Source organism: Ruditapes philippinarum, unplaced genomic scaffold, assembly GCF_026571515.1.
Source record: "Ruditapes philippinarum isolate M1 unplaced genomic scaffold, ASM2657151v2 ctg2314_1_1_1_1, whole genome shotgun sequence".
Taxonomy (NCBI): Eukaryota; Metazoa; Mollusca; class Bivalvia; order Venerida; family Veneridae; genus Ruditapes; species Ruditapes philippinarum.
This window is the reverse complement of record NW_026858538.1, coordinates 10,202-37,943: the sequence shown is the minus strand read 5'-3', so window position 1 is coordinate 37,943 and position 27,742 is coordinate 10,202. Positions and strand designations below refer to the sequence as shown.

At 32.6% G+C, this 27,742-nt stretch overlaps 1 protein-coding gene across 1 annotated transcript; it reads left to right on the top strand.

Moving 5' to 3' along the window:
- The first annotated feature begins 90 nt into the window (after positions 1-90).
- On the top strand, positions 91-27,299 carry LOC132753525 (pre-mRNA-processing factor 17-like). The gene is made up of 14 exons (XM_060744006.1): positions 91-330; positions 6,517-6,603; positions 7,857-7,986; positions 8,722-8,808; positions 10,997-11,139; positions 14,219-14,315; positions 15,392-15,606; positions 22,173-22,320; positions 23,073-23,188; positions 23,988-24,121; positions 24,879-24,955; positions 25,783-25,883; positions 26,287-26,330; positions 26,763-27,299. Exons 1-14 carry the CDS (start codon positions 166-168, stop codon positions 26,938-26,940), a joined length of 1,722 nt encoding a protein of 573 aa, XP_060599989.1. The 5' UTR covers positions 91-165; the 3' UTR covers positions 26,941-27,299.
- The last annotated feature ends 443 nt before the right edge of the window (positions 27,300-27,742 follow it).

Sequence of the window (27,742 nt, the reverse complement as noted above, 5' to 3'; positions counted from 1 at the left end):
AAGTGTTTCAAAACACAATCGCAACTTTTCGGTATTTTCAACGATGAATCAATCTTTTCGTTTTTTGTCAACCTATCGGGACATAAATTTTAATTTTGAAAGCCTTTAGTGACATTGATTGGATAGAAAACGAATTTAAAACATTTTTTTCTTATTTTAAAGATAATGGAAGGTATTCTTTCATATGACAGTGACAGTAGTGATAAAAGTGAAACACCAGAAGGTGAAAATGCTGCTGCAGAGCTATTTTCACATCTCAAACCAATAGACAAATCTAACTCCGTTTCCAATACGATAGCGTTGAACTCAACTCCTGTAGTTGTCCCAACGGTATGCCTTTTTATATATAGGTCTACATCATACTGCTTTAAAATCGATTACGATCACTCTAAGCAGGTATACATTGTAAACATTTTTAAGAGACAGATATGAGATACTAGAGAATCAGGGAACCAGTCCCTAGCTCTAGACCCCTTGGTTCTTTTAAAATTATGCCCAGTGTATAGCACTGATACATGCAAGGATTACCCAGATTTCTTACCAGTACACCTCTAGGTAGGTGGGAAACACTGAAAGTGTCTCTGAAAAATCCCAAAGTTTATAATAACCCAGGATCAAACCCGGGACCTCAGAGATTCAGAGTCAACTCGTCCCCTAGTCAACTCGTCCTCTGGTCAACTCGTCACCTTTTTGGTCAACTCGTCCCTTGGACAACTCGTCCCCTGGTCAACTCGTCCCCTACTCGTCCCCTATATTAATTATTATTTGTTTTTCATATATTTCATAAATTACTATAGACTTTTAAAATAACATATTATAAAATTACTGAATTGGACATATTTTGACGCTTTTTGTATGCGAATATTTGGAGTAGATATATTATCTAATAATAAGTACTATATATATGCATAATTCTGATTAAATTACATACAGAAAAGAAACAACACGAAGACGATCAACAGCAATAACATTTAATGTATAAAACATGTTTCATATGCAATGATAAAATATCATAATATTATAGTATGTTTTTTTTGTCAATATTATGTCATATATATTCACTTTCATTGTTTTTTTTTCATGCACATATTTCATTGTCTTTTTTGTTCTTTTTGACATCTTACGACTCTTGAGGCTTATATAAGTTCCTGAATTCTCTAAGAAATCCTGTTGATGACAACTCCCCATTCCTGTCCCACAGCTGGTGCGTCTGGCCCTGGAGAAAGGTGTATTTTTTCCGTTGGTAGCGGCGAAGTCTTCCTTCACTAACCAATTCAGAGTTCCTTACCGCTACCTAATAATAACAAATAAAAATTCTTTGAGTGAGGATCGAACCTACAGTGGTGAGGGACCTGTGATCTCAAGTCAGCGACTTAAACCACTCGGCCACGGAGGCCCCTGAATAATTCTTATATTTATCAGGGCAGCTTTTATATTGACAATTTCACAACAAACAATTATCATGTTTTTAATTGACACGATCCTTCTATAATGAGATCAATACGCACCGACATAAAGTCTTAAGCACTTCTAATTTCTGTTAATTTGTCGTCAGTCTTTAATCCATTCAGGGAGGCGGTAAAAATTTAAAGAGTTGGACCTAATTTTAGTTTTAATTATCATTAAAACTCCGATTAATTAAACATTAATTGAATGTTTGCAAACGTACCTGTCTTTGTAGTTTTACATCAAATCTATGCACGTGCGCTTAGATGAAGATCATTAAAATTTAACGTAAAAAAGACGTTATTTTATTAATATTTCGATATCAATCAAATTCATTGTTTATTTTACATAAAAGAACTATTTAAAGACATTGATTTACAACACAATAGTGAGAAATAGGTCGAAAGTAGGGGACGAGTTGACCGTATTAGGGACGAGTTGACTCTTTGAGGACGAGTTGACCAAAAGTAGGGGACGAGTTGACCAAAAAGGTGACGAGTTGACCAGAGGACGAGTTGACCAGGGGACGAGTTGACCGGATTGCACCTCAGAAGTGATAATCAGCGGGCAACCAACTGAGCTATCACACCACCACATAGAAGTAGAACTATTTCATGCATTGCTTCTGTTTTCACTTGGCCACCCAAAAAGTTGCAATTATCTGTTATCGGAGTACCTCGCTAACATTAAAACTGGCTGTGACCAACTAGAACTGACACTGGAAATTTCATTTTAATGTATAGAATTCTATATATATTTAGGAAGTGGCTAGCCGTACGGGCCCGTATGACTAGCCAAAAGTTCTAGCCTTACATGAGTCACGTACGACTAGCCAGGACTCACTGTATTGTCTAGCCGTACGGCACTTTTCAAAATTATATGGAAGTCGAACATGCATATGTTATTTTGTGCCTCATGATTATGATTTGTTGTTTTATTTGTATGAAAGATGAATTTTTGTTAATTAAGCACATGGATCGAATAAATAATGATCGGAGTGGGATAAATAAAAAGAACATTGAAAAAAATGGTGAAAAGTTAAACTAATTGTATAATTTTCAAATACAGTAGGTAAATATCGAACATAAAAGCACAATCAATTATTTAGCCTTAATTAAAGCCTACCAAGAGACTGACACTAGAATTTTAAAATGCGTTTCACGGAACATGCAAACTTTCCTTAATGATGGACACACTTTTTCGTTTTTTGTTTCATTTTAAAGGTGTCGAAAATTAAACTTAATGAAACAAAAAAGGACTATTATCAAAATTTTGTAAACTATTTCAATTGGTGTTATTTAACTGCGACCAAACTGCTATTTTTTCTCGACGTCTTGAGATGACAAAGATCGATATTCATACTTTTTTTACTGTAGCCAACAATTAAGGCGATTAATCTCTTAAAAGTAAACATACGAAGACAATTGCTGTTTCTTGGTTAAAATCCTCGCTTAGTCATAAAATAACATGCATTTTCGACCTCCATATAATTTTGAAAATGCCGTACGGCTAGCCAATACAGTGAGTCCTTGCTAGTCGTACGTGACTCACGTACGGCTAGAACTTTTTGCTAGCCGTACGGCTAGCCACTTCCATATATTTAATTGCATACACATGTTTATATGTGATTTTGCTTCAAATATACACATGTAGTCTTGAGCTGGGCAAGCCAAAGCCTGGGCCCGCTTTGCAGCCTCGGCCTTTAATTTCCCCCATATTAATAATTTTATACTGGGCAAAGCCAATGATTATGAATAGGCACAGTGGCGGATTCAGGCCCGGGCTTCAGGGCTGCAGCCCCCCAGCTTGGCCCAAAGATACGTTTACCAGCTGGGCTGGAAAATATTTTTGTCAGTTTCAAACTTTATTGGCTGAAGTGTACCCCCTTAGCAAAACATTAATTGCTGTCATCCAGCTGTTAGATGGCTCCTGCCTATGGGAGGCTTGGCAGAGATCTAGTTTTATCTATTAAAGACATGGCTGTTCAAAATGACATTCGAGTATGGGTTAAAATAGCTAATATATTGGATATTGGTTTAGTTATATACATGCTTCGACTCAAGGTACATAATGTAATAATATGAATAGTCACAGGTAGTGGCAAATACACTGTAGATGTGTTACCTTGTACACCATATTTTACTATCTTTGTTTTTCAATTTTCTTTTTGAAAGCCCTAGCTATTATTAAACAATTGAAAATTATTATTTGTAAATTAAAAACATGACAAGTTTTATGAAGATTATACTAAATGAATTGCGTTTTAAATCATAATAATAACAACCATTTATACTAAGATTTTTATTCAGATTAACTGATTGGTCATTTGCTTTTAATAACTTTTTTATTGCAGTTATATTTTTTAAATAAAATTTAAATTGTACTGACCCCTCTTAGTATCTAAAATGGATTCATAAATGGAAAATTTTTTTATTGAATATATGTGTTTGAAATCATTTTTTTTTACAATTGAAAGGCAGTACTTTAATATCACTTTACTTTGGAAAATCGTCTATTATTCAGAGGAGTACATTGATCAAGTGTTTAAAAATTATTTTTATCAAAAGTCGCGCAAACATTGGTTAGTGTACTGTTATTTTGTAAATGTTTAATACTAAATACCAGGGGAATTCTATTTGAAATACCCTGCAAACACAAACCTGTAAAACCATCCAAAAGGTATCATAAACAGCACTAGAAAGTCAAGGAAATAACATCATTTCAAAATTTTCTCAGTCTATGGGTGGGGGCACCCCTCCCAGGCCGCCCCAATTACATATATTTTTCTTAATTCCATATCATCTAAATATTTGCGGAAATATTAGTTTACACATTTATAAGCGAAAGTACATTGCTACTCATAAGATGAGCTATAAAACACATAAATTACAATTTTTGTCACATGAACAAAATATTGGCCCTATCTTCAAACATGCACAATTTTCGCCTGTTGCATTATTTTTGTCGAAATCTTCCACCCAAATGTCAGCCCACCCAGGAAACCATGTTCTGTATCCGCCCCTGAGGCATGTCATATCAAAAAAATTCTTTTTTATTATTTCCTTGACAGTCCAGGGCTGTAGCAACTGGGTGATTTGGGCGACTAAGTCGCCTAAAGTTTTTTAACTTCGCCGAGTTTGAACATCAAAGCTAAATTTACTTCACCATGCTTTTTCACTTTAAAGTCAGAGGCAATGTTCTTTGAATAGCAGTTGCAAAGAAAAACAGATTGACAGTTAGTAAATTCATTAAAACTGAATCATATAAACAATTGTAAATGCAACAAAAAAATGTAGTAAGGATCTGTAATTTTTTGTTGTTTTTTTTGTACTTTACTCACAACATTAATATAAACAGAGGTGCGGAATTACTATGCCCGACTAGGGACTTTTTGCCAGGGGACAAGTAGATTTTCACGTAGCAGTAGTCTGCAGACAAGTGAATTTCTGAGTCAGAAAAAAAGCAAAATGCCAAAATACTAACTGCACTTGATTGTGAACTAATAACTGTATTTGATCCTGAATGTTAACTTTTTACTGATGTCGTTTAATCTGTATTTACAATGTGTTACTTTTATCTGTACACCATCTCCAATGGCACAAATAAATGAATACTATATGATGCTATTTCATACTGTATGAGGCCTCTCGCTTCCATTGGAAAACAAGCTTTGCCAAGTTTGTCCTACAAGTAGTCAAAATTGATTACATCTTCAGTCATCAATGGCCTTGACCTTGAAGGTCAAATTTATGAATTTTGCTTGGTCTTTTGAGTAAATTACAATATTTATGAACAGATTTTCTTCATGCTTGAGCACAATGTCTTAAAGTTGATTAAACTCAGTTTGACTTTTGACTCATCAATTATCTTGACATTGAATGGTTGAAGGTAAAATATTTGTAATTTTACAGTTTTAAGCTATAGTTGGCTAAAACTTGTAATTAATGGGTGGATTGTCTTCGTACTTGTGGGAAGACATTAAAGAAGATTTAAATGACCTTAAGTTCCTTAACCTTAATTTGACCATGACAATAAAGGTCAAATTAGTGAATTTTGCAATAATTAGCCATGCAATATATATATGGATTTGATTTAACTCGGACAAAAGAAGCTTTATTACAAAACTGACAGGTTTAGTTTTTGAAAGTGGAATTCAAAGTGGAAACCACTTGCATCAAAACTTTTACACATACAGACTTTGGCTTATGAATCACTTTCAATTAAATGACAAAATTTCAAGCAGCTGAGCTACAAAATAACATGCCAACTTCCATTTTTCACAATAACAAAAGGTCATAACTTTGTCAAGTTATAGAACTTTGTTTACAATTTTTTAACAATTTAGAGCCCATAACTGAGTGAATTCGATAATTTGTCAAGGACAAGAATCTTGGCCAGGAACATTTATGTTTAAGAATTTACAGGGATTTTTTTTGGCTTATTTTAAAACTGGTATTGGGTCATAGTCCCTACTGAAAATAGTATATTATTTTCCCAGTCCGCAGGAAAAAATTCCCAATTGAAAGTTACAAAATAAAAATATTGAATAAAAATTCTAAAATCCTTGCAAATAAGGGCTTCTTCACTGTAATACTGCTTAAATGTTTGAAGATGCCATCCTAGAAGTAATTGTTTACATCCATTTAATCATTGCAAAATTTCAGTCGTGCATTTTTTCCCAATTTTTAACAAAACACCGCTGAAATTCCCAATTCCATGGGTATCGGTCATGTCAAAAATCCTGGAAAAAATCCCTGCCAAAATATGTTCATGTTTAATAAAGCTTACATGTATTCTTCAATAAAGTAAAGCCAGTATGATATTTCATCAGGGAATAACCAACATGTATTATCATTAGTTGGAATCTGGTTTTGTGACAATTTCCTGTCGCTTGTTAAGGAAATATCATAAGTTATGTTGATTCATATAAAATTGATGATTTAAGCAAAAGAATATGTTTTTATGTCTTTAAAAGGGGTTATACTCTTTGCCTACTTTCCTTTAAACCAAACAAATCTGTCAGTTATTAAATGTTTTGCATGGATTAATTTTCCTGTAATTTAATTTCAGGAGGATACAAGTGGTTTGCGACATTTAGATCCGAAGATAAAAGAAGTGAAATACAACCCAAAATATGATGAATTATATGCACCACAGGTATGCTAACAATTAAATGTTAATAATCGTCATACCTAATTTCTACCTGTATATATTTTGCCACTTATTTTTCTTATACTTTTATAGTAAATACAATGTACACCAATAAGTCACAATAGATTGAAAACTGTACTAAATTATAGGTGTGATATGGTGGAAATAATTTCATCATTTTAACAGATGAATATGGTGTTGAAATAGAAGAAAAGACAATTATTTATTATTTCATCTGTCATATACATGTATTTTGACAAAATTATGTCTTTTTTTCGACTTAGAGTTTAAAAGGCAGGTAACGTTTTTAGCTCGACTATTCGATAAGAATAAGTAGAGCTATTGCAGTCACCCGAGCGTCGGCGTCCGCGTCGGCGTCCGCGTAACCACTTATGTTAAAGTTTTTGTAATAGTTCAAATATTTTCAAAGTCCATTGACATATGGCTTTGAAACTTTGCACACTTGTTCACCATCATGACCCCAACCTGTAGACAGGAGGAGGTAACTCTATCAAGCATTTTGACAGAATTATGCCCCTTTTTCGACTTAGAATTTATGTTAAAGTTTTTGTAATAGTTCAAATATTTTCAAAGTCCATTGACATATGGCTTTGAAACTTTGCACACTTGTTCAACATCATGACCCCAACCTGTAAACAGGAGGAGGTAACTCTATCAAGCATTTTGACAGAATTATGCCCCTTTTTCGACTTAGAATTTATGTTAAAGTTTTTGTAATAGTTCAAATATTTTCAAAGTCCATTGACATATGGCTTTGAAACTTTGCACACTTGTTCACCATCATGACCCCAGCCTGTAAACAGAAGGAGGTAATTGTATCAAGCATTTTTTTTACTATCCAGCACTAAGAATAGTCGAGCGTTGCTGTCCTACTGACAGCTCTTGTTTGTACAAGTACCCCACTTATTTCCTTAACCCTTTGAGTATTGCTTTAATACTTGTTAGTGACCATCATTTCTATTTCCAGGCAAGAGGAAATAATTCTATCATGGATTTTGACAAATTTTTATTCCATTTTCGACTTAGAATTTCGGTTATGTTTTTTGTACCACCCCACTTATTTCCTGTACACTTAAAGGTATTCCTTTAAAATTTTAATATTTAGTTTTCATATTTGAATACTTGTTAGTGACCATCACCCCCTTTTTTCAGGCAAGTACTCGGTACTTATAATAGTTTAGCGCACTGTCTTACGGACAGCTCTTGTTCATGTACTATATTATATTTTTGATACATAGATTGGACCAACTAATCCGTATAAAACACAGCAATTTTCTGCTACAAGAAACAGTCTGGCAGGGTATGTAGAAGATGCACATGTTAACAACTTCACATTTGAAAATCAGAGAAAAACATTTCACAGTTATGGTAGGTGTTGACATTACATTACAGTACAATGGTTACTTTCATGAAAATAACCTTGATAAAATATATACATGTAGAATTTGAATTAAATTAGTACTTACTAGGATTCTCACTATTATTTCATTTATTATTTATTTTATTATTTATTGATACATCATTACGTGTAGACATGTCTTTAAGCAATTTATAAATTTTCATGCATATTAATATTTGTTATACTAAATTTTGCTTTAAAGACCAAAAGCCTGTTTAAATTATTATACTGTCACTTCTATTTCTGCACACTTTTGTTTTTTTGTTGACTCTCATGCCATGGACTTTTATTCAAAAGAATGATTAATAGTGCAATTTTGTAGAAAAATGAAATATTAAAGTTCAAAAGCTCATTAATTTAATCACAAAGGCAAGTAGGTCTGTGAATGATAAACCATGCATTTGTATTACAATGAAAGGAAAAATGTTTTCTTTTTCTTCTTACATGCTAAAAGGAAGAGAAACAGTTTAAGTGTGTTGATCTCCATTGACTGGAGAAGTAATTATTATGACTTCTTGGTTTATTGACATCACATTAAACAATAATAAGTGTAAATATTACATCCCCTTTTATTTACATGATCTTGCATTGCCAGTCTTAAATTGAAATAAGGAAAGCCTTTAAGAATTGAGCCTTTGGGGGTATATGACTGAATTTTCATAATCCTGTGACTAACAACAATTTGTGAACATTATTATATTTAGGTTATGCAATAGATCCTACAGTAGATTCCGAAGTTCCAACAGAAGATAAAATGCTTGGTGACAAAGAGGCATTTGAGGAGAATAAAGGTTTGTATGACATATTAACTCTATTAAGATATTACACTAGTACTGCATTAGCATGAAGAACTTGGAATTTGGATTGTCTAATGATAGATTAGAGTATTGGCAGAAATTATATTTAGTTGGATTTACAATAGAATTATAAGCTTGACTCATTCCACCCATCCTGTGCAAGACAATTTGTCAGAAAACACTGGATGAAATCAGTAAAATAAGGTGGTAAAATGCTACATTTAAATAAAGAACAGTTGATAGAAATGTTATATGGTCGAATGTTGTTGAAAACTTTCAACAAATGATGAAAACAAAAGTAAGCGGTTACAAAATTTATACCGGTTCAGAAGTACTATAAACATTGAACTTGATTTGTAAAAGTCAAAATAATTCATTTTAATCAGTCAAGATTCACGGAGATGGACTCACAAATGCATTTTTCTAAAAATTGTTTCAGCACTAAAGTTTGTGATATTTCGACAATGCTAGAATTTAAAGTTATATATAACACCCTTCAATAAGTTAAGGATCGCTCTAGTCTCAAAATCTTTACAGGCCCATCATGGTTATATTCAATTTCCTTTAAAACCTTTTTGTCAATAAAATTGGCATAAAAGGTGGTCAAATGGCACAAACATATTCTAAGAGATAAAAAGGAAATAAAGGAGACCATCGCTCCTTCATAGCAAAATTTAAAAATATTATATAAAGTGGAACAAACAATCAGCACATAGAACCTTCTCCATCTATCCCCGGCACTTGCCCCGGCTGGGGGGGGGGGTGTAACAATTGACTGTTGCACATATTATTAAGAACAAAAGAGCTTGTTGAAAAAGCTTGCAGATAAGCTTGGTCATTGCACAGTGGGTTTTTTTCTTCACAATAAATTAAATTTAATTAACATTCAAATCAGACCTGGGGTAATCATTGACTGTAATCATTGATTTTGTAATTGATTACATGATTACACTGTAATCATCATGTAATTGATTACCTTGCCCAAAACTGATTACATTAATTGTAATTAATCAATTACAGCTTAAATTCAGTCAGTAATTATGATTACATTTTGATTGACATTGATTACTTTCAGAATTAATAGGAAACTTTTTTTAAGTTCAAAGGATGTCTTTATTTTATATATACAGTTTAACTTTTGTTTTTCAGTAATACAGTAAAAATCTTCAATTAGACTGAAAAAAGTAAATATTCTTATCATTGCTTACATACTTTAAGACCATGGTCTACTTTAGTCATTTTGTATGAATAAACAATATGTTTATTTATATGTACCTACAAATACATTATAAATAAAAGTTATCAAAGAATGCTTTGATATTTAATCTGATAAAAGGAAAACATATTTCTGGAGAAATTTAACGTTAATTTTACAGTATCACTTATTATATGATGTACATAAATCAAATGAAAATTTAAATTTTCAAAAAATAAATGTGCTGAAAGCAACAATGTACCACTCTAAAATTGACCTTCTCACCTAATTTCATACAATAACCCAATAACAGTTTTTCACACCTTGTGAAATCAAGTGTCTTGCTAAAGAGCATTCAAGCAGATCATAACAACAAATTTAAGATCTAGATAGGTGTTGACTTCAATATCAGAGGTCTCAATAGTCACATTAAAATTAAAACAAAAAATTGGACTGGCTAATAATGGTGGTCTTAAAAGTGAATAAGCAGGGGGTTAAATCTGGATCACGAAACCATTGACTTAAAGAATATTTTTAAAAATGGTCTTAATAGCAGGGTGGTCTTAATTCTGGGGTGGTTTAATGTACATTCAATGTAATCAATTATCAATCAATTACTCTCTTAAAAGTAATTGTAATTCAATTGATTACAGAGGCAAATGTGAGTAATCAATCTTAATCAATTACAATAAAATCTGAAAGTAATTGTAATTTAATCAATTACTGATCAATGTAATCACCCCCAGGTCTGATTCAAATTATGAAATAATAACTTTAATTGCAGTATTGTTGCAACTTAGTGTATGCATACATGTACTTCAATATTGAATGTGTATTTTGACACTATCAGGTTTTGTGTATGTTGAAATGGTCACTTAATGGTAAAACATATAAAAATGGGTAATTGTTGGTTCGTATGTTTTAAATCTGATGGGATATATTATTTTGTCTCATTCTATCGAAACAGTGATATGATATTTGTTTCAGGACTGACAGCTTTTGAGAAGGGCAAGAAACGAGAAGAAGATCGAAGGAAAAGACTTCGGAATGATAACCCGTCAGATATAGAGGGATTTATAGGACCATGGGGGAAATTTGTTGATGAACAGACTGTCATGAAACCAAATGAGGTTTGCTTTTATGTTACAGTTTGACAAAGATTGTTAAAGCATATATTGGTCTGTTGATCTGAGTGTACTTTATGTACAGTCAAATCTCCATTAAAAAATTTCCTTGTAGTAAAACAACATTATGCATTTGATAGTTTACTCTAGAATTCACACTCTAAAATTAACACTCTGTGCCTGTTAATAAGTTTTTTGGTTTTTAGCTCGACTTTTCTATGAAAAGGGGAGCTATCCTACTCGCCCCGGCGTCGGCGTCGGCGTTAGCGTTGGCGTCACACCTTGGTTAAGTTTTTCGTACCACCCCACTTTATTTCAGAAGTATTACAAGTATGGCTTTGAAACTTACCATACTTGTTCACCATCATAACCTCCATCTACAGACAAGAGTACATAACTCTGTCAAGGTTTTTGACAGAATTATGGCCCTTTTTTGACTTAGAAAGTGTATTGAGCTTGGTTAAGTTTTTTGTACCACCTCACTTTATTTCAAAACCATTGGAGGTATTGCTTTGAAACTGACCATACTTGTTTACCATCACGACCTTCATCAACAGACAAGAGGACATAACTCTGTCAAGGTTTTTGACAGAATTATGCCCCTTTTTGACTTAGAAAATACATTGAATATGGGTAAAATCCACTTATTGCCTTAACCCTTTGAGATATTGCTTTGAAACTTTTAATGCTATTTCACATCATTACCCCCATCTGTACGCAAGAGAAGGTAACTCTGTCAAGGATTTGTTTTAAAAATTAAGGCCTTTTATCGACTTAGAATCTTGGTTAAGTTTTTTGTACCACCTCACTTTATTTCAAAACCATTGGAGGTATTGCTTTGAAACTGACCATACTTGTTTACCATCACGACCTTCATCAACAGACAAGAGGACATAACTCTGTCAAGGTTTTTGACAGAATTATGCCCCTTTTTGACTTAGAAAAATACATTGAATATGGGTAAAATCCACTTATTGCCTTAACCCTTTGAGATATTGCTTTGAAACTTTTAATGCTATTTCACATCATTACCCCCATCTGTACGCAAGAGAAGGTAACTCTGTCAAGGATTTGTTTTAAAAATTAAGGCCTTTTATCGACTTAGAATCTTGGTTAAGTTTTTAGTACCAGTCCACTTTTTGACTGAACTGTTTGAGATATTAATTTGAAAGTTGGAATACTTGTTTACAATCATGATTCCCAAACATGTCCAGGAGAAGGTAATTCTGTCAAAGATTTTATTTGAATTATGGCCCTTAACTGTCAATGTTTTGTATTATAGGCAAGCACTAAAAAAGTCGAGCGCGCTGTCTTACGGACAGCTCTTGTTTTTAAAGCTGTACTACATTAAGAACCTATTGTCAATTAATATTTTTCTGAAGATTTATGTAAGATTTTACAACTTATAGAATATTAAAGGTAAGATCCACAGAGGAGTGACATTCACAAAACACAGTTTTGTAAGATAAGATTGTTCTGTCAGTAGAGGTGTCATCGATAAGGATTTTTGTATCGATAAATCGGTAATGAATTATCGGCGATACAGCGATATATCGATTGCCAGGCTAAATTTAAGCTTTCAAGTGTTTTTAAATGTTTCCTAAGGACTCTGAGAAAGCAGTTATATTTAGACAAATGCAAAAATGATTAACAATGAAAACTGAACAAATTGTTTCTTTTTTTATCATATAGCTATAAATAAAAAATAATGACTAGTAACTATAAAGTTTAAAGCCTTTTCCATTTTACTTTAGTTGTTGTTGTTGCTATTACGTAGTTACTGATAATGCTAAATCCCGTCCTTAACGTTCCAATTAAGCCAGGTTTAATTGGCAAATTATAGTGTTTAGAACCTGAATAATTATTAAAGTTTAACATTTTGTAGTCATAATTTTTACCAAGAAACACTGACAAATTTTTCTTGGCATTTTCCCTTTTGAAATCTGAATTGAGGGTCTTCACATTCACTTAGCACGCGTGCGAGATTACAACGAAATTAGGCAGCATTCGTTAGAGACACTGGGAGGTAACTTTGGCATTGATTTCCGTTTTCATTAAAAAAAAAATTGTTTCTGGCTTCCATAACTTTATATGTCGCTTTTATTTTGACGTTTTGCAACAGTAAACAGGTCTATCAGTTCTATAAAAACTGTTCGCTGAAGTCTCTTTAGCTAGAAATATATGTGCATTTAATATCCGATATTTAAAAAATGGAATCGATATCGAATCGGATAACAATGATCGTTGATACACTGATATCGATTGAATCGATGACACCCCTATCTGTCAGATTATTTGCGAAACATGTGAATGAAATATCAAATTCGTTATCATATTATAATATACAAAATTTAGAGACTTTCATGATGTGATTTATGATCACAGTCTTCATGGATTAATATACATGTACTTCATATACCTATATTTTTAAGACTTAAGTAAATTAATTGACAACAAACACAACATGAACAGCAACAAAGCTGTTGCAGCCTTAAGTTTGACATTGCCACTAAGTGAACAATGCTGCCATTGGTTTTTGCCTCTGAATAAAAAGGTATAAAGATGAGTGTAAAAATGCAGGTCTGAGGTATGAAACTGGTGATCAAGACACTTGCACTGCTCATATTTTGTTTTTGCCAGTCATCTGTTTATTGTCTTGAGTCAACATAGTAAATATCTGTAGTTACACAGAGCAGTATTTCAGATTTATGTATTGTATGTCAGTAAATTATATTTCTCTACTTGTATGATAATTGTATGTCAGTAAATTATATTTCTCTACCTGTATGATAATTGTATGTCAGTTAATTATATTTCTCTACCTGTATGATAATTATATGTCAGTTAATTATATTTCTCTACCTGTATGATAATTGTATGTCAGTTAATGATATTTCTCTACCTGTATGATAATTGTATGTCAGTTAATTATATTTCTCTACTTGTATGATAATTGTATGTCAGTTAATGATATTTCTCTACCTGTATGATAATTGTATGTCAGTAAATTATATTTCTCTACCTGTATGATAATTGTATGTCAGTAAATTATATTTCTCTACCTGTATGATAATTATATGTACAGGAGGAAAAGGCAGAGCTTGATGAGATTCTTGCGAAACGAGCAAAAACTGGGAAACAAGTGGAGGAGAAGTCAGCGGAGGAGAAAACAACATTACACAGTTAGTATTTATACACTTGTTACTATATATAGTAACAAATTGCCTAGGAGTTTAACTGATTATGTTTGTCACATGACTAATAATGAGTTTTTTGCCACGGGCCGAGAACTCATAATCGTTATCAGCCTGCTGAACATGAACACATACAAAAGCTGATGTCACATTTTATGTCATCAAAACAGCTAACTGTATAGTGAAAGTAGATTTTAAACATGGATTGTTAGAAATTCATGGTTAGAATGTATGCATAATTTGAACAAACACAGTTTTTGGCATTTAAAGAAAAAAAGTATGCTAATTTTATTCCAAGAAAATAAAACTTGCTTCTTGATTGTAGTGGACTTTGTATACACATAAGGGGAGCCACTTTACTTACATTTCAGTACAGAGACAAGAATATCAATATGACAGAAATAAATTGAGCCGCGTCATGACAAAACCAACATAATGGGTTTGCGACCAGCATGGATCCAGACCAGCCTGGGCATCCACACAGTCTGATCAGGATCCATGCTGTTTGCTATCAGTTTCTCTACTTGTTATAGGGTTTGTAAGTGAACAGCATGGATCCTGATCAGACTGTGCGGATGCGCAGGCTGGTCTGGATCCATGCTGGTCGCTAACCCATTATGTTGGTTTTGTCATGACGCGGCTCAATTGTGTATTTAAGACATTAATACATGTCATAGATGTACCAGAAAGTGATAATCAACCCTGAAATGAATAATGCTCTTAGGCTAAAGCTCTTGGTGTCCATTTTGCACTGATTATTACTTTCCAGCCACACTCTGCTGTGTATTAAACTCTTAATTTTCTAAATGTATATGTTCATCATAGCAACAATGTCTTAAATTGTTACTTTAATTTATAGTGTTTTGTTAAAGCCTTTATTAATTTTGTACTGAAGTAATTCTCCTTAGATTAAAGTCTACCAATATCATTAAATGTGGACATGAGCCATAGGGCATAAACATTTATAATTATTGGTAACTGTTAAATCAGAAGAAAAAGAAAAAAAATGAAATTATTTGTTTGATTTAAAACTTTTAGTATAGACATATTTCTTTTTTTTTTAGTCAAAGATGCATATGATTACCAAGGACGTTCATTTTTACACATACCTCAAGATGTTGGCGTTAATCTCAAGTCTGAGTACCCACCAGAAAAATGTTTTATACCAAAGAAACTTATACATACCTGGGCTGGACATACAAAAGGTGTCGCACAGATTAGATGGTTTCCTAAGTCAGCACATTTATTATTATCAGCCAGTATGGACAGCAAAATAAAGGTAATTTCTTGCTGTATGACCTTTGTGAATGATGTAGAATTAACCTTAGTCCTGCTGGAACGGTAGTGATCAGTATTTGCCACCAGTATAGAGCTAGGCCAGCCGATATGTCAATGTAGTCTGACCAGGTCCTACACTGTTGGCTTAGTTTACATCTTGATTTCAAAAATATAGTGGACAGTTAAAAAAAACTGACTAAGTTTTCATGTTGATATCAAATAATTCCAAAAATGGAAGCTAAACAATTTAAGAAATTTAGCAGGTTAAAGGCTATCTTTTGACATGCCAGCTGCTACAGAAGAACCTTAACAGAGCAATATTCTTTGAGAGAAAAAGATTCTGATTCTTGTTGAGAGGTGTTGCTCAAGACCAGTTAGATTTATTGTGTAGTCTTACTTACTTATAGTGCTGCAAATCAGCCCATTTTACTAGCCTATTTAGAGGGGTAAGTGGTCTATGTCAGCCAACAGCAAGTTTCATATACCAAAATGTTCCTCTGGATCTGTAGTTTCTGGAATAGATATTCATTTTGCCCAACCCCGATGCGAAGCTAAGATATCCAAGATGGCGTCAAAGATGGCCACCAAATCCCTTAATATTCTAGTATATTTATGTTGGCTTATTTCCTTTTTCAGTTTTGTAAATTAATTGAAATTTTGCATAAAATTTCTTATTTTCAACTTACTAAATGCTTTAAGTTTTGACTTTATTGATTTTTTCTAGTTTTCATTGCCTAATTTTAACGAAAGAAGAAAAAATATGTTGCAAACTAGGTGTCCTTTTCTGAATATGTGTAACTTACTAGTTTTATTCTTGTTTAAACTGAATAACATTCATGATTTCGTTTAATACAGCTTTAAAACTATATCTACACATATTTAGAATAAGTTAGAATAAGCGAACTATGCCATAAATGTGTTTTATTGATCTAAATTCATATACAAAGTGGGTGGGGTATTGCGAACTGGGAGTCGACTTTAAATTAAATACTTTTTTGTTTTATATTATAATAGTGATATTAAAAAGATTGACAATTTTATTTAATTGGTTAGTGATGAGACATCTTACCTTTCATAGAAAATGCCCTGCATGTGTGTCTAAATGTTGGAATATCTCTTTTATTTGTTTTATGCACACACTAAAGAACGAATTTACTCACCTGCAATTCAGTATTTGCGTTGACCTTGTGCTAGCCTTTTGTTAAGGATTTGTTTGCAAGGTTGTTTCTCCTTAGCCATAAACATTCACTGTTAGTCTTCAAAAGTGATTTTAATTATTATTGTAGGTCACTGTTCAAGACCCATAAGCTAAGCATTTATTAGGAAATAATAATATCTATTTATTAACTTATAGAATTTCTCGGACAAGATATATCTCCACAACCATTAAGGTAATGCACTTGAAGCTAAACAAATCTTTGAGATCATTATTGTAGGTTACTTCCCTCTAACATTTTTTTTATTTCAAAGAGTTATACTACTTTATGAATAAGAGAATTTCTTTATTATGCAGGCTGTTGATTTTAAATATTTGAGCGTACTGTCTGACATGCAGAATTTGTTTAAAGGCATTTTGCTTAATCTACAATTGAACCATATTTGGGGTTTTGTCATTAGCGATGACGGATATAATATATACATTAAAATGTTAAATGTAATTTGCTAGAACATTTAAAATGGGTAGGTTATTCAGTTTACAGTAAGAGACTTTTCTGCTAGACTGTATCTGAATTATAAATAAAATATTATATGAATATAAATATATATATTGTGTGAATTGAAAATATATATTATGAGGGCAGTTTCTTTTTAGCTCAACTATTCGACGATTAAGGACAACTATCCTAGTCGCCAGACCGTCGGCGTACCATCTCAAAGTCCATTGACATATGGCTTTGAAACTGGCACACTTGTTTAACATGATCATGCCCTCCACTTGAACACTGGAGGAGGTCTATCAAGCATTTTGACAGAATTATGCTTCTTTTTTCAACTTTTAATTTACTTTACCAAAATTTCAAAATTCCTTCGCTATATCGCTTTGAGACCTTGCACACTTGTTCACCATCATAATCTCAACCTGTGCACAGAGGAGGTCACTGTATCAAGCATTTTTACAATATTATGTCCCATTTTTTACTATCAAGCACTGAGGATAGATGAGCACGCTGTCCGACTGACAGCTCATGTCTATGATTTTGAGCATTTTGTTTCAAGTTTGTTGTTAACTTCATGGAAGGAATTAAGAAAGCCTTTCAATTGGACGAAAAAAGCTAATCTTTTCCCTTGCGGGTACTTGATAGTAATACTATGTGCTAGGGGGCGTAGAGTAACATGAACTTTCCAGTACCGTCCATGAACAGGCTCAGTCAAACCGAGTCTGCAACAGCAGGTTAACAGTGTTACATTAATAGGTCCTTCGGGATGGTGGTGTCGGTAGTTTTCAATCCGGATCACGGCAGTAACCATATTGAGTTTACCAGGGCACAGTTCAACCACCGAATCGTTCCTGGACAGGTTGTCAAACAGTTTACCAGTACTAGTTGCCCTAACTTTCGCAAGGAACTAAAATTTTTGCACATAGCAGAGCAGTGGTACAGTGCGAATAACCATAGAAACTATTTCATGATCAGTCATAACGAAAGTGACCTGCCGCGTCCGGGAATCAAACACGGGTTGCCCGATTCACAGTCCAACGCTCTATCTATTGAGCTACCCGGACGACATGGTCCTCCGGGATCATTGATTGCAAAACTTTTATAGTTGAGGATCGGATACTACTTAGTTGGTACTAAGAGACGTGAGATATGGTCTCTCATGAACACACCCCATCAAACTGAGTTTGAATTATCAACTTTGCCGTGTTTAACTGCTATCAAAGGATGTTCTCTTTTCCTGATTTTTAAAATTATAATGTTAGTTGCTAGAGGGATTTTATGTAAGTCGCTCTACTATTTCACAACCGGAAGCTATACGTTGCATTGAATAGCACTTGCCGCTACCTAGATGATATCCTTAACATGAATAATCAAATTTGATCAAGTGAAATCTTAATATATCCAAGTGAACGTTTTAATGAATAAAACAAACTCTTAATATTTTCAAATTTTAACATTTCTATCATTAACAATAACATAGTAACTAAAATCTAAGATAATAGTTTTTTTTAAATAATGTTGTTAACTGTTCACATGTACTTCATGCAACATCCTATAGGGTATATTTATATATTTCTAAGTTTGAAAGTACAATGTGTGCAAAACAACCTCTGTTCATTTATTTATATGTCACACACCTTTTTGTCAAATGAAATGTAATATACTTTTTTAAAGTTTCTTACTTATTACTGACAAACTTCTTTAACAAGGCTATAGCTATTATAAATTACGTAAATATTTTACAAAGTCCTGTCGTCGTAATTCAGATAAATTAAAATTTCTATTGTACTTTAAAACTCGTTTACGTCTAGGTATAAGCAGGCCTGATTTATGTGGAGATGACAGCTTATCTGTGGCATGCAGGCTTCAAAACCTCTGATCCCCTTTCAAAATTCCATTTTATTTAGTTCTGCTCGCTCATTGTTTTCTTGTTGAGGGCACACATATTCTTGTACTTGAGGACCATACGCCGCTTTTTATGGAATGACACTAACGTGTCTGTCAAATTGAAGGTTCCATGATAACCACATTATAAGCACGTCTGCGGTTGTTTCTAAATCCAAAAGTTCACCATAACCATGATTAATTGTTGAATTCTGCTTAATTCGGTGCTAGGGGGCGTGAACTGTAGTTTGCACTTTACAGTGCCGTCCATGAACAGGCTCACTCAAACCGAGCCTGCAACATTTTCATGTTTGACGTTTTGTGCGTTCTTACTTGTTTTAATTTCGTCTTCTGTCTTGGTAAGTTATGTTCTTGTTGCTCTGCCTTCCTTTAAGGCATCGAGTACTTTGGTATGGTAATTAGGCTGTACCTTAACTGTACAAATTTACACGATCATGTATGTATTTTATTTATTTCTTCTAATGTAACCATAACAATTGTTAGAATTTTACTTGGCGTGGATTTAATTTATTAACATTGTGTCGTCATATTGGAACATACCGGTAGTGGTAATTGCAAGTTACCATCCATACCCCCTAGCACCGGCTTAAGCAGAATTCTCAATTTTACATAAACTGGTACACTTAAAGGAAGTGAAGACACGTCCATAGATGTATTCATACGAAAGTGATCATGGTATCTTCAATGTAAAATGTTCGTGCAATTTCATGACATACAACATATTGTCCTCAAGAAATAGAGAACAATTGGCTAAACTAAATAAAATGGATTTATACAACTGGATCAAAGGTCAAAATATAATCTTCAAAAGCAGGTAACATATCCAAAGGGTTATTATACACTATTTATCAAAAGGGTTATTATACACTATTTATAAAGAAAAACTAGAACCTCATAATTTAACTCGAAACAGGTCAACTAGAAGAAATTTAAATAACACAAACACAATTATAATGCAAAGCTGAACGATTTTCATATAAACATTATGTTTTATCCGACTACTATGCATGTTTCATGAAACCGAAGGTCAACAGAGTAATGATCTATGTAGATAAAATATCAAACTTTTGAAATGACTGTGTTGTCAATTTAAGAAACTTTAAAAAAGTAAATTACATTTCATTTGACATAAAAAGGTGTGTGACATATAAATAAATGAACAGAGGTTGTTTTGCACACATTGTACTTTCAAATCCTTAGGTGAACTTACAACAAAATCTTGCTTTAGTTAGTTAATTGGTAACACATTTTTGAACAGAATTTTAGATATGACAGGATACCTGTAATAGTATCACACTTTGAAAATTACCTTATGTTTATTAACTTACGTAAATATTCTCATTCCATATAATCAGTATAATCGAGGGGTCAGAGTTTCTCTAGATTTTTATTCATAGTGGGTGGGGTACGATTTGTACAAAAATTCATTAAAAAACCAGAAGCAAATTATCATATTCCTGGTTTATTATGTTAATCAGTTACATAGACTGCACTAAAGAAGCTATAATTTGACAGAAACACAAAATTTGATGAAATAATTGATAGAACAAATAAGTACCAGTTACAACTTTACATTTAAAAACTATTTTATGTACCGCCTCTCATTTTACATGTCTCACTGCATAATTACAAAGAAAGATTTCTTAAGATATGATATGAATGCATTAAAACATTACTCTCATGAGTACATTACAATAGTGGAATAACAAAATAAGTAATAGATATTTCTCTGTTTAAGCAAAGACAAGAGTATCATAGCAAACTCTATAAGTTTAGCATTATTTTGCTTATTTACGTATAAAAAAGGCAAAAATCGATCTGTTTCTCCAATATAATTAATCTCTTCGTATATAACACTTAAAATAATATATATCGTGCAAAAAATTCACTTGAAATACAAAAGCGGAAAACAAATATAAGAAAATATTATTATTCTAGAATATTTAGGGATTTGGCGGCCATCTTTGACGCCATCTTGGATTTTTAAGCTACGCATCGGAACTTGAAACCAAATGAATATCCATTCCGGAAACTACAGACCAAGACGAACAATTTGGTATATAAAACTTGCTGTTGGCTGACATAGACCACTTCGATGTCATTTTACCCTATGAATTTGCAGCACTATTAGGGAAGAATTGATACTATTTTTGTGAAGAAAATATATTGTATATATTCCAGCTGTTGCACATATACAACAACAGTGTAATGTATTGTTACCAGTCTGTAGAAATTTGTGTCACCTTATCAACTAATATGTATTTCAAATAAGAAATTTACTTTTCAGTGTCTGAAATAAATATTTTGGTGGTGGGGCGTCCGTGGCCGAGTGGTTAAGGTCGTTGACTTCAAATCACTTGCCCCTCACCGCTGTGGGTTCGAATCCCGACAGGGACTTTGGATTCTTTCATGTGAGAAAGCTATCCAGCTAGCTTATGGAACGTCGGTGGTTCTACTCAGGTGCCCGTTCGTGCCTGAAATAATGCACGGAAGGGCACCTGAGGTCTTCCTCCACCAGTAAAGCTGGAATGTCGCGATATGACCTATACTGTGTCGATGTGACGTAAAACCCAAAAACAATTTTGGTGGTAAAATTGGGGTACAGATTCATCATTGTCATATATGATAAAGGTCAAATCTATATGAGTTCATAACATAGACTGAATAATTATATGTTCTTGTTTCAAGAACTTTACAGAATATGCTCTCATACTTGGAGGCTTTTAACCTTTTGTCTGCTGGGACCAAAAGTGACTTGTCTTTGCCTCCTTGCAGTCTGACTAGGCTCTTTACTGTCAGTAGATTAATTTTAGTATTTTGACATTAAAATCCCTAAATTTAATGGACTGTTCCATAATATTAAAAAGCTGGACAAATCCTTTACACAAATTTAACAGGTTACGGGATGATATAATTATTCAATCGGTTACTTTGAGCATCTGTTTTATCACTTAAATGATAAGGATGAAATTATGGGTTTTATGTATTTGATTATATTTTTTAGATCTGGGAGGTGTATAATGATAGACGGTGTGTGAGAACTTACCTGGGTCACAAACAGGCTGTGAGAGATATTAATTTCAACAACAGTGGTACAGAGTTTCTCAGCTGTGGTTATGACAGATATTGTAAATTGTGGGACACTGAAACAGGTAGTTGACTGAAATGATTTTAAATTCAATGTAGCAATATTTCAGAATTTTGTATCAAATTTGGTAAAATATATGTTGTGTTATCTTGTTGTCAATTCATGCAACATCAATGAAGGGTCAAATTGTCTTGGGCATATTTTTTTTATCTGAAGTCCAATTCTGTTATTGAAACAAGATACTTAGAATATTGTGGGTTAAACAGCCTGTCCAATAAACTGCTCAGGGACACATTTCATAGAATTTCCTAAGTTTAAAATCAGTCAAAAAAACAAATCAGACGCAATTTTGTGTTTCAAAGAAAATGTCCTTACTTATGATTCGTATCTTATGACTTCATCAAATGCTGAATAGCAATGTTGATGAACATAAACATATTGCAGGTTGAAACATGTGCTATTGTATTTCTTAGAAGTAATAATTTAATGAAAATCTAATGTCTCTATTGAAACAGTCCTAAGATAGTCAGTCCTTAAGATGGTTTTATGTCCTAGGACTTAGGATATACATAGGACTTTCTATGAAACACAGTCCAGGTGCCCACTGTAAGCTTGCAATACTGCATAAAGGTTCATATTTGGTCTTCTTCTATTAATACAGCTGGAAAGTTGCCATATGACGTAACAGTGTTGATGTCACTTAAAATCAATTAATTGATTTAAGCGGTAAATAATAATATAAAAGTACCATAATTTGTTTAACTTGATAATGTTAATTAGAATGATTATTGACTTTATGTTATTTTAACTTTCTAGGAGAGTGTAAAGGAAGATTTACGAGTAGAAAAGTTGCATATTGTGTTAAATTTCATCCTGAAGAAGACAAACAACACTTGTTTGTGGCTGGTACCTCGGACAAGAAAATTATTTGTGTAAGTACCATTAATTGTAATTAGATCTGTATATGTACTAGTAGCACAGTAAGAGGTCATTAAAACTACTTCAGATTAATTATGTTGACTGCATGACCTAGCACATTTTTTCATTTCAATTTGGTTGATTATATTCATACTTTTAAGGTTGATGATACTGATTAAAGCTACTATTTCACAGATACAATATAAAATTACATTGGTTTTAAGACATAGTTTTACAGACATGCCAAATCTTTAATTAGCTGATTTTTTTTCGGAAGCAAGAAACGTGTTAACATCTGGTTTCATGTCAATATTTAAATCTGTAGGGTAAGCCATGTTGTGTTTTTATGTCCAAAACCATGTAGATTTAACACAATCCTATTCTGTGACTGGTACTTGGTCTAAGTATAATATGAGGAAACATGGTAGTGACTAAGAGTAAGGCTAAAACCCACACCTCACATCACAAAAATCATTCATTTAGTTAATGCATTGATATAAATCGAATAATTTACAAAATATATGTATTTGTTTAATATCTGGTATATTTTATAACTATTTTGGGATTTGGTAAGGCAATATGTAATTTTTATGGTCCAGCATTGAGGGGTCCATATATGTTTGCTCTTGTCTAGATTTACAAAAGGAATCTGGGGGTATCTGTGACCAACATGTTTCTGGTTTTATTAATACTTCTATTAATGAGTGGAATGGAAACTGTACACCAATTATCTACCTATTATTGAGCATTTTTCTTACAATAAAAATTGTCTTTTTAATTATATTAAAAAAACTTATTTATATTTATTTTCAGTGGGATATCCGGTCAGGGGAAACAGTTCAAGAATATGACAGACATCTTGGTGCAGTAAACTCTATAACATTTGTTGATCAAAACAGAAGATTTGTCTCAACTTCTGATGATAAAAGTTTAAGAGTTTGGGAATGGTAAACATTAAATCTCATTAAATCTGTTATATTCGAAGTATTTCAAATGATGTGCTGGTGATTGTAAAAGATTGAAAAGATTTACTCATATTTAATTTATCCTCAACATTATGGAGCATTTTTTACCTCTTTCAAGCACTTCAGTAATAATGAGTTCACTTTGTAACCAGTATAGAAACAGACCATTCTATCATTTATTATTGTCCAATACCTCAAACATATAATAAACAATTCCTTATTAAAGAACAATTCCATTAGATATACATGTATACAAAAGGGAAAATTAAATTTCCCTGTATCAGACTGAATGTAAATAATATTTAGTGTGTCAATACCTTCATTATTAAAGGAACTCCACTGAAGTCCAAACTCCTAAATACATAAAATTTGAATACCTTGTATAGATAAGTTGGGGCACCTAAACAGAAATATGTTTTAAGAGATAGTTTAGAAACATACACAGAAATAAATTGAAAATCATATTTTTTGCACTTCTTAGCAAGATTTGAATGAAAAGCGTTGCAGCATTTTTCAATTTCGGGTAATTTTTCACAATTAGAATAATTATTTTAGGGATACAAAGTGAATAGATGATCTGAAATTTTGTACACAAGTTATTGGTCTAGACCTACATCAAAGTGGGCATTTATATTAAAAATTATTTCCAGTCTTGTAATGTCAAAAAACCTCAGTGGTGTCCCTTTAATTTCTTAGAAAGGATTATCAAGTTTATTGAAATGATTGTTATTATTTTCAGGGATGTTCCAGTAGATTTTAAATATATTGCTGATCCTTCTATGCATTCTATGCCATCTACGACTTTATCACCAAATGGTTAGTACTCTAAGTTATACACAATTTATTTCAGTTTAGTTAAATTGGAAGTTGTAAGCTTATAGACACACTATTTACATAGAAAATATTAACTTGTGATAACTATTGCAAAAATTCATTCAGTTATTCATAGTATATTTCTTTTAAATTTTAAACAGTAAAAACAGGTACAAGTAGTTCTCTTTTTCTTCTTCTAATACACTCTTGAAGAAGAAGATTTATAGTGTTTTTGCACATGTCATTTGGTCCATCCATAAACCAGACCTTGTCCTATTATTTGAGAAGCTTTCGGTTTAAAGTACTTATTAGGGTGGTTGTTAATGATTAGTTGATTTTGAGGACAAAGTCATGGTGACCCTCACCATAAAAGCTTGCTTACTGATTTCAAATGTAGTGGAATGATTTGTTACATGACTGATTGTCATTAGATACCATTAGAGGGGCAAACTGCTTACAAATATTTCTGGTAATTAAGGTGAGCGAATGAAAAGAAAAAGTAAAATTTTACGTTTTACATATTTTTACGTTTTACGTAGCTACATGAACTTGGATTATTAATGTTTGAGCCGCGTCATGACAAAACCAACATGATGGGTTTGCGACCAGCATGGATCCAGACCAGCCTGCACATCAGCGCAGTCTAATCAGGATCAATGCTGTTTGCTTACAAACCCTATTACAAGTAGAGAAACTGATAATGAACAGCATGGATCCTGATCAGACTGCGCGGATGCGCAGGCTGGTCTGGATCTATGCTGGTCACAAACCCATTATGTTGGTTTTGTCGTGATGCGGCTCGCTGATTTATTTACATGTTGTTGTTTCAGGTAAATGGTTAGCTTGTCAATCAATGGACAATAAGATCTGTGTGTTCAACGTTTTAAACAGATTTAAATACATGAGGAAGAAAACATTTACTGGTCATATGGTGAGTGGTTTTATGGCACAAATATTTCAGCCAGATAATCTTTAAACAAAATGTGATCTTTTTTTTATATTTTGTATAATTAAAATGTGTTTCTCCTTTAAATAATGCAAGACCCTTACAGTAGCCAAGGGGAAGTCTGTTGTTTTCCCAAAATATTTTCATGTCTGTAAAGCATTTTGATCATCAGGATAATTTCTCCCTTTCAAAGAGCCAGAAAGTTATCATATAGCTGAGTCAATTTTAATTCAGAGACAACAAAAAGAAGAAAACCACAACAAAGTTTATGTATTACATGTTTTGACATGGGTAGCTTTTTCCACCTTATTCGATGTGCAACCTATATGTTTAGCAATTAACTGAAGTAAGTGTTAAGTTATTAACAACTCTGTGTGTAATATTTCAGGTTGCTGGTTATGCTTGTGGTGTTGATTTCTCACCTGAAATGACGTAAGTGGAACAAACTTGCTGATGTTGTTTTGGTTTTTAAACAATTTTCATTAAACAATCATCATTTGATTTTTTATTTTTATACCTTTTGTTTTAAATGTAGATTTTGCTATTTTAAATGAGTTTTTGCCCATTATGTACCTTTGAATATAAAATAAGTTTTATTCTTTTTTCTTTACAACCCCCAAGATGGAATTGAATTAAGTTTTGCTGGATAGATAAGTAGAAAATGTTGTTAAGTACACAAGTATATATTTTAAATATTGTAAAATTGTAATATCTTGTACTGATGATGGTTCATGGTTTTACCTCAGTAGAAAATTGCATGAGAAATGCGTTAGACAGTTGTAAATTTTCAGGACGATTTCTGGTATCAAATAATCACATATTTAGCTAAGGAAACATGTATTATACATTTAATTTTATTTTCAGATACTTGATATCAGGGGATGCTGATGGAAAATTATATATCTGGGACTGGAAAAGTACAAAATTGTATTCCAAGTTTAAAGCCCATGACGATGTATGTATTCAGGCAATATGGCATCCACACGAGACATCTAAAGTAGCTACAGCTGGATGGGATGGTGTTATAAAATACTGGGACTGAGATATTGACCTAGATAATGTACAATACACTACACCATTGTCAATGATGTTTTAACGGGCAGCATGAAGAATATGAGCAAAGTTTACAATGTTATACCATCACACTTGTTTAATGAAAGTGCAGAAAAGTGAGAAAATTTGTATAGACATCGGGTTATACTTGCACAAGTTAATAGAGAGCTGAACAATAACAAAATCTATGATGTTTTCTTTAAAGCTTCTTCTATTATACATGATATGTTAAAGCTAACCCATGATAGATTACCGGTTCCATACATTTGTATATATGCACCTGACATCATGTTTAATGAAGTTTATAAACAAACTTTGTTACAATTAAATAAATGTTCACGTACTTAATTGGGTTGAGTGTATGGTTAATATCGTTTTGCTGTAATTGATACGATACAAGCAATATACACACCTACATGTATATTGTAATACATTCACAAACACTTTGTAGTATGATGCAAATTCAGAAAATATTTCTATGGTTTTAATAATAATATGTTTAAAACAACACCCAAGTAAGTACATAAATAATGTAAACGTTATTTCTTTATAAAAGTTTTGCTATCGAATGTGTCAAAAATTCAATAAAAGTTGTTTGTTTTTCAAACAAAACTGAGATTTAAGATTGAAAATTTTATTTTTTAAATTAAAGAAAATAAAATGAAACTACCGAAAGCAATAACATATTCATCTTATTATTAACTACCTTCCCCATGTAATTGAAAATACTGAACAATTACTTTATTGAGAATTAACCCTCATTAGCCTTTAAGTAGGGTGCTCATTGTTTG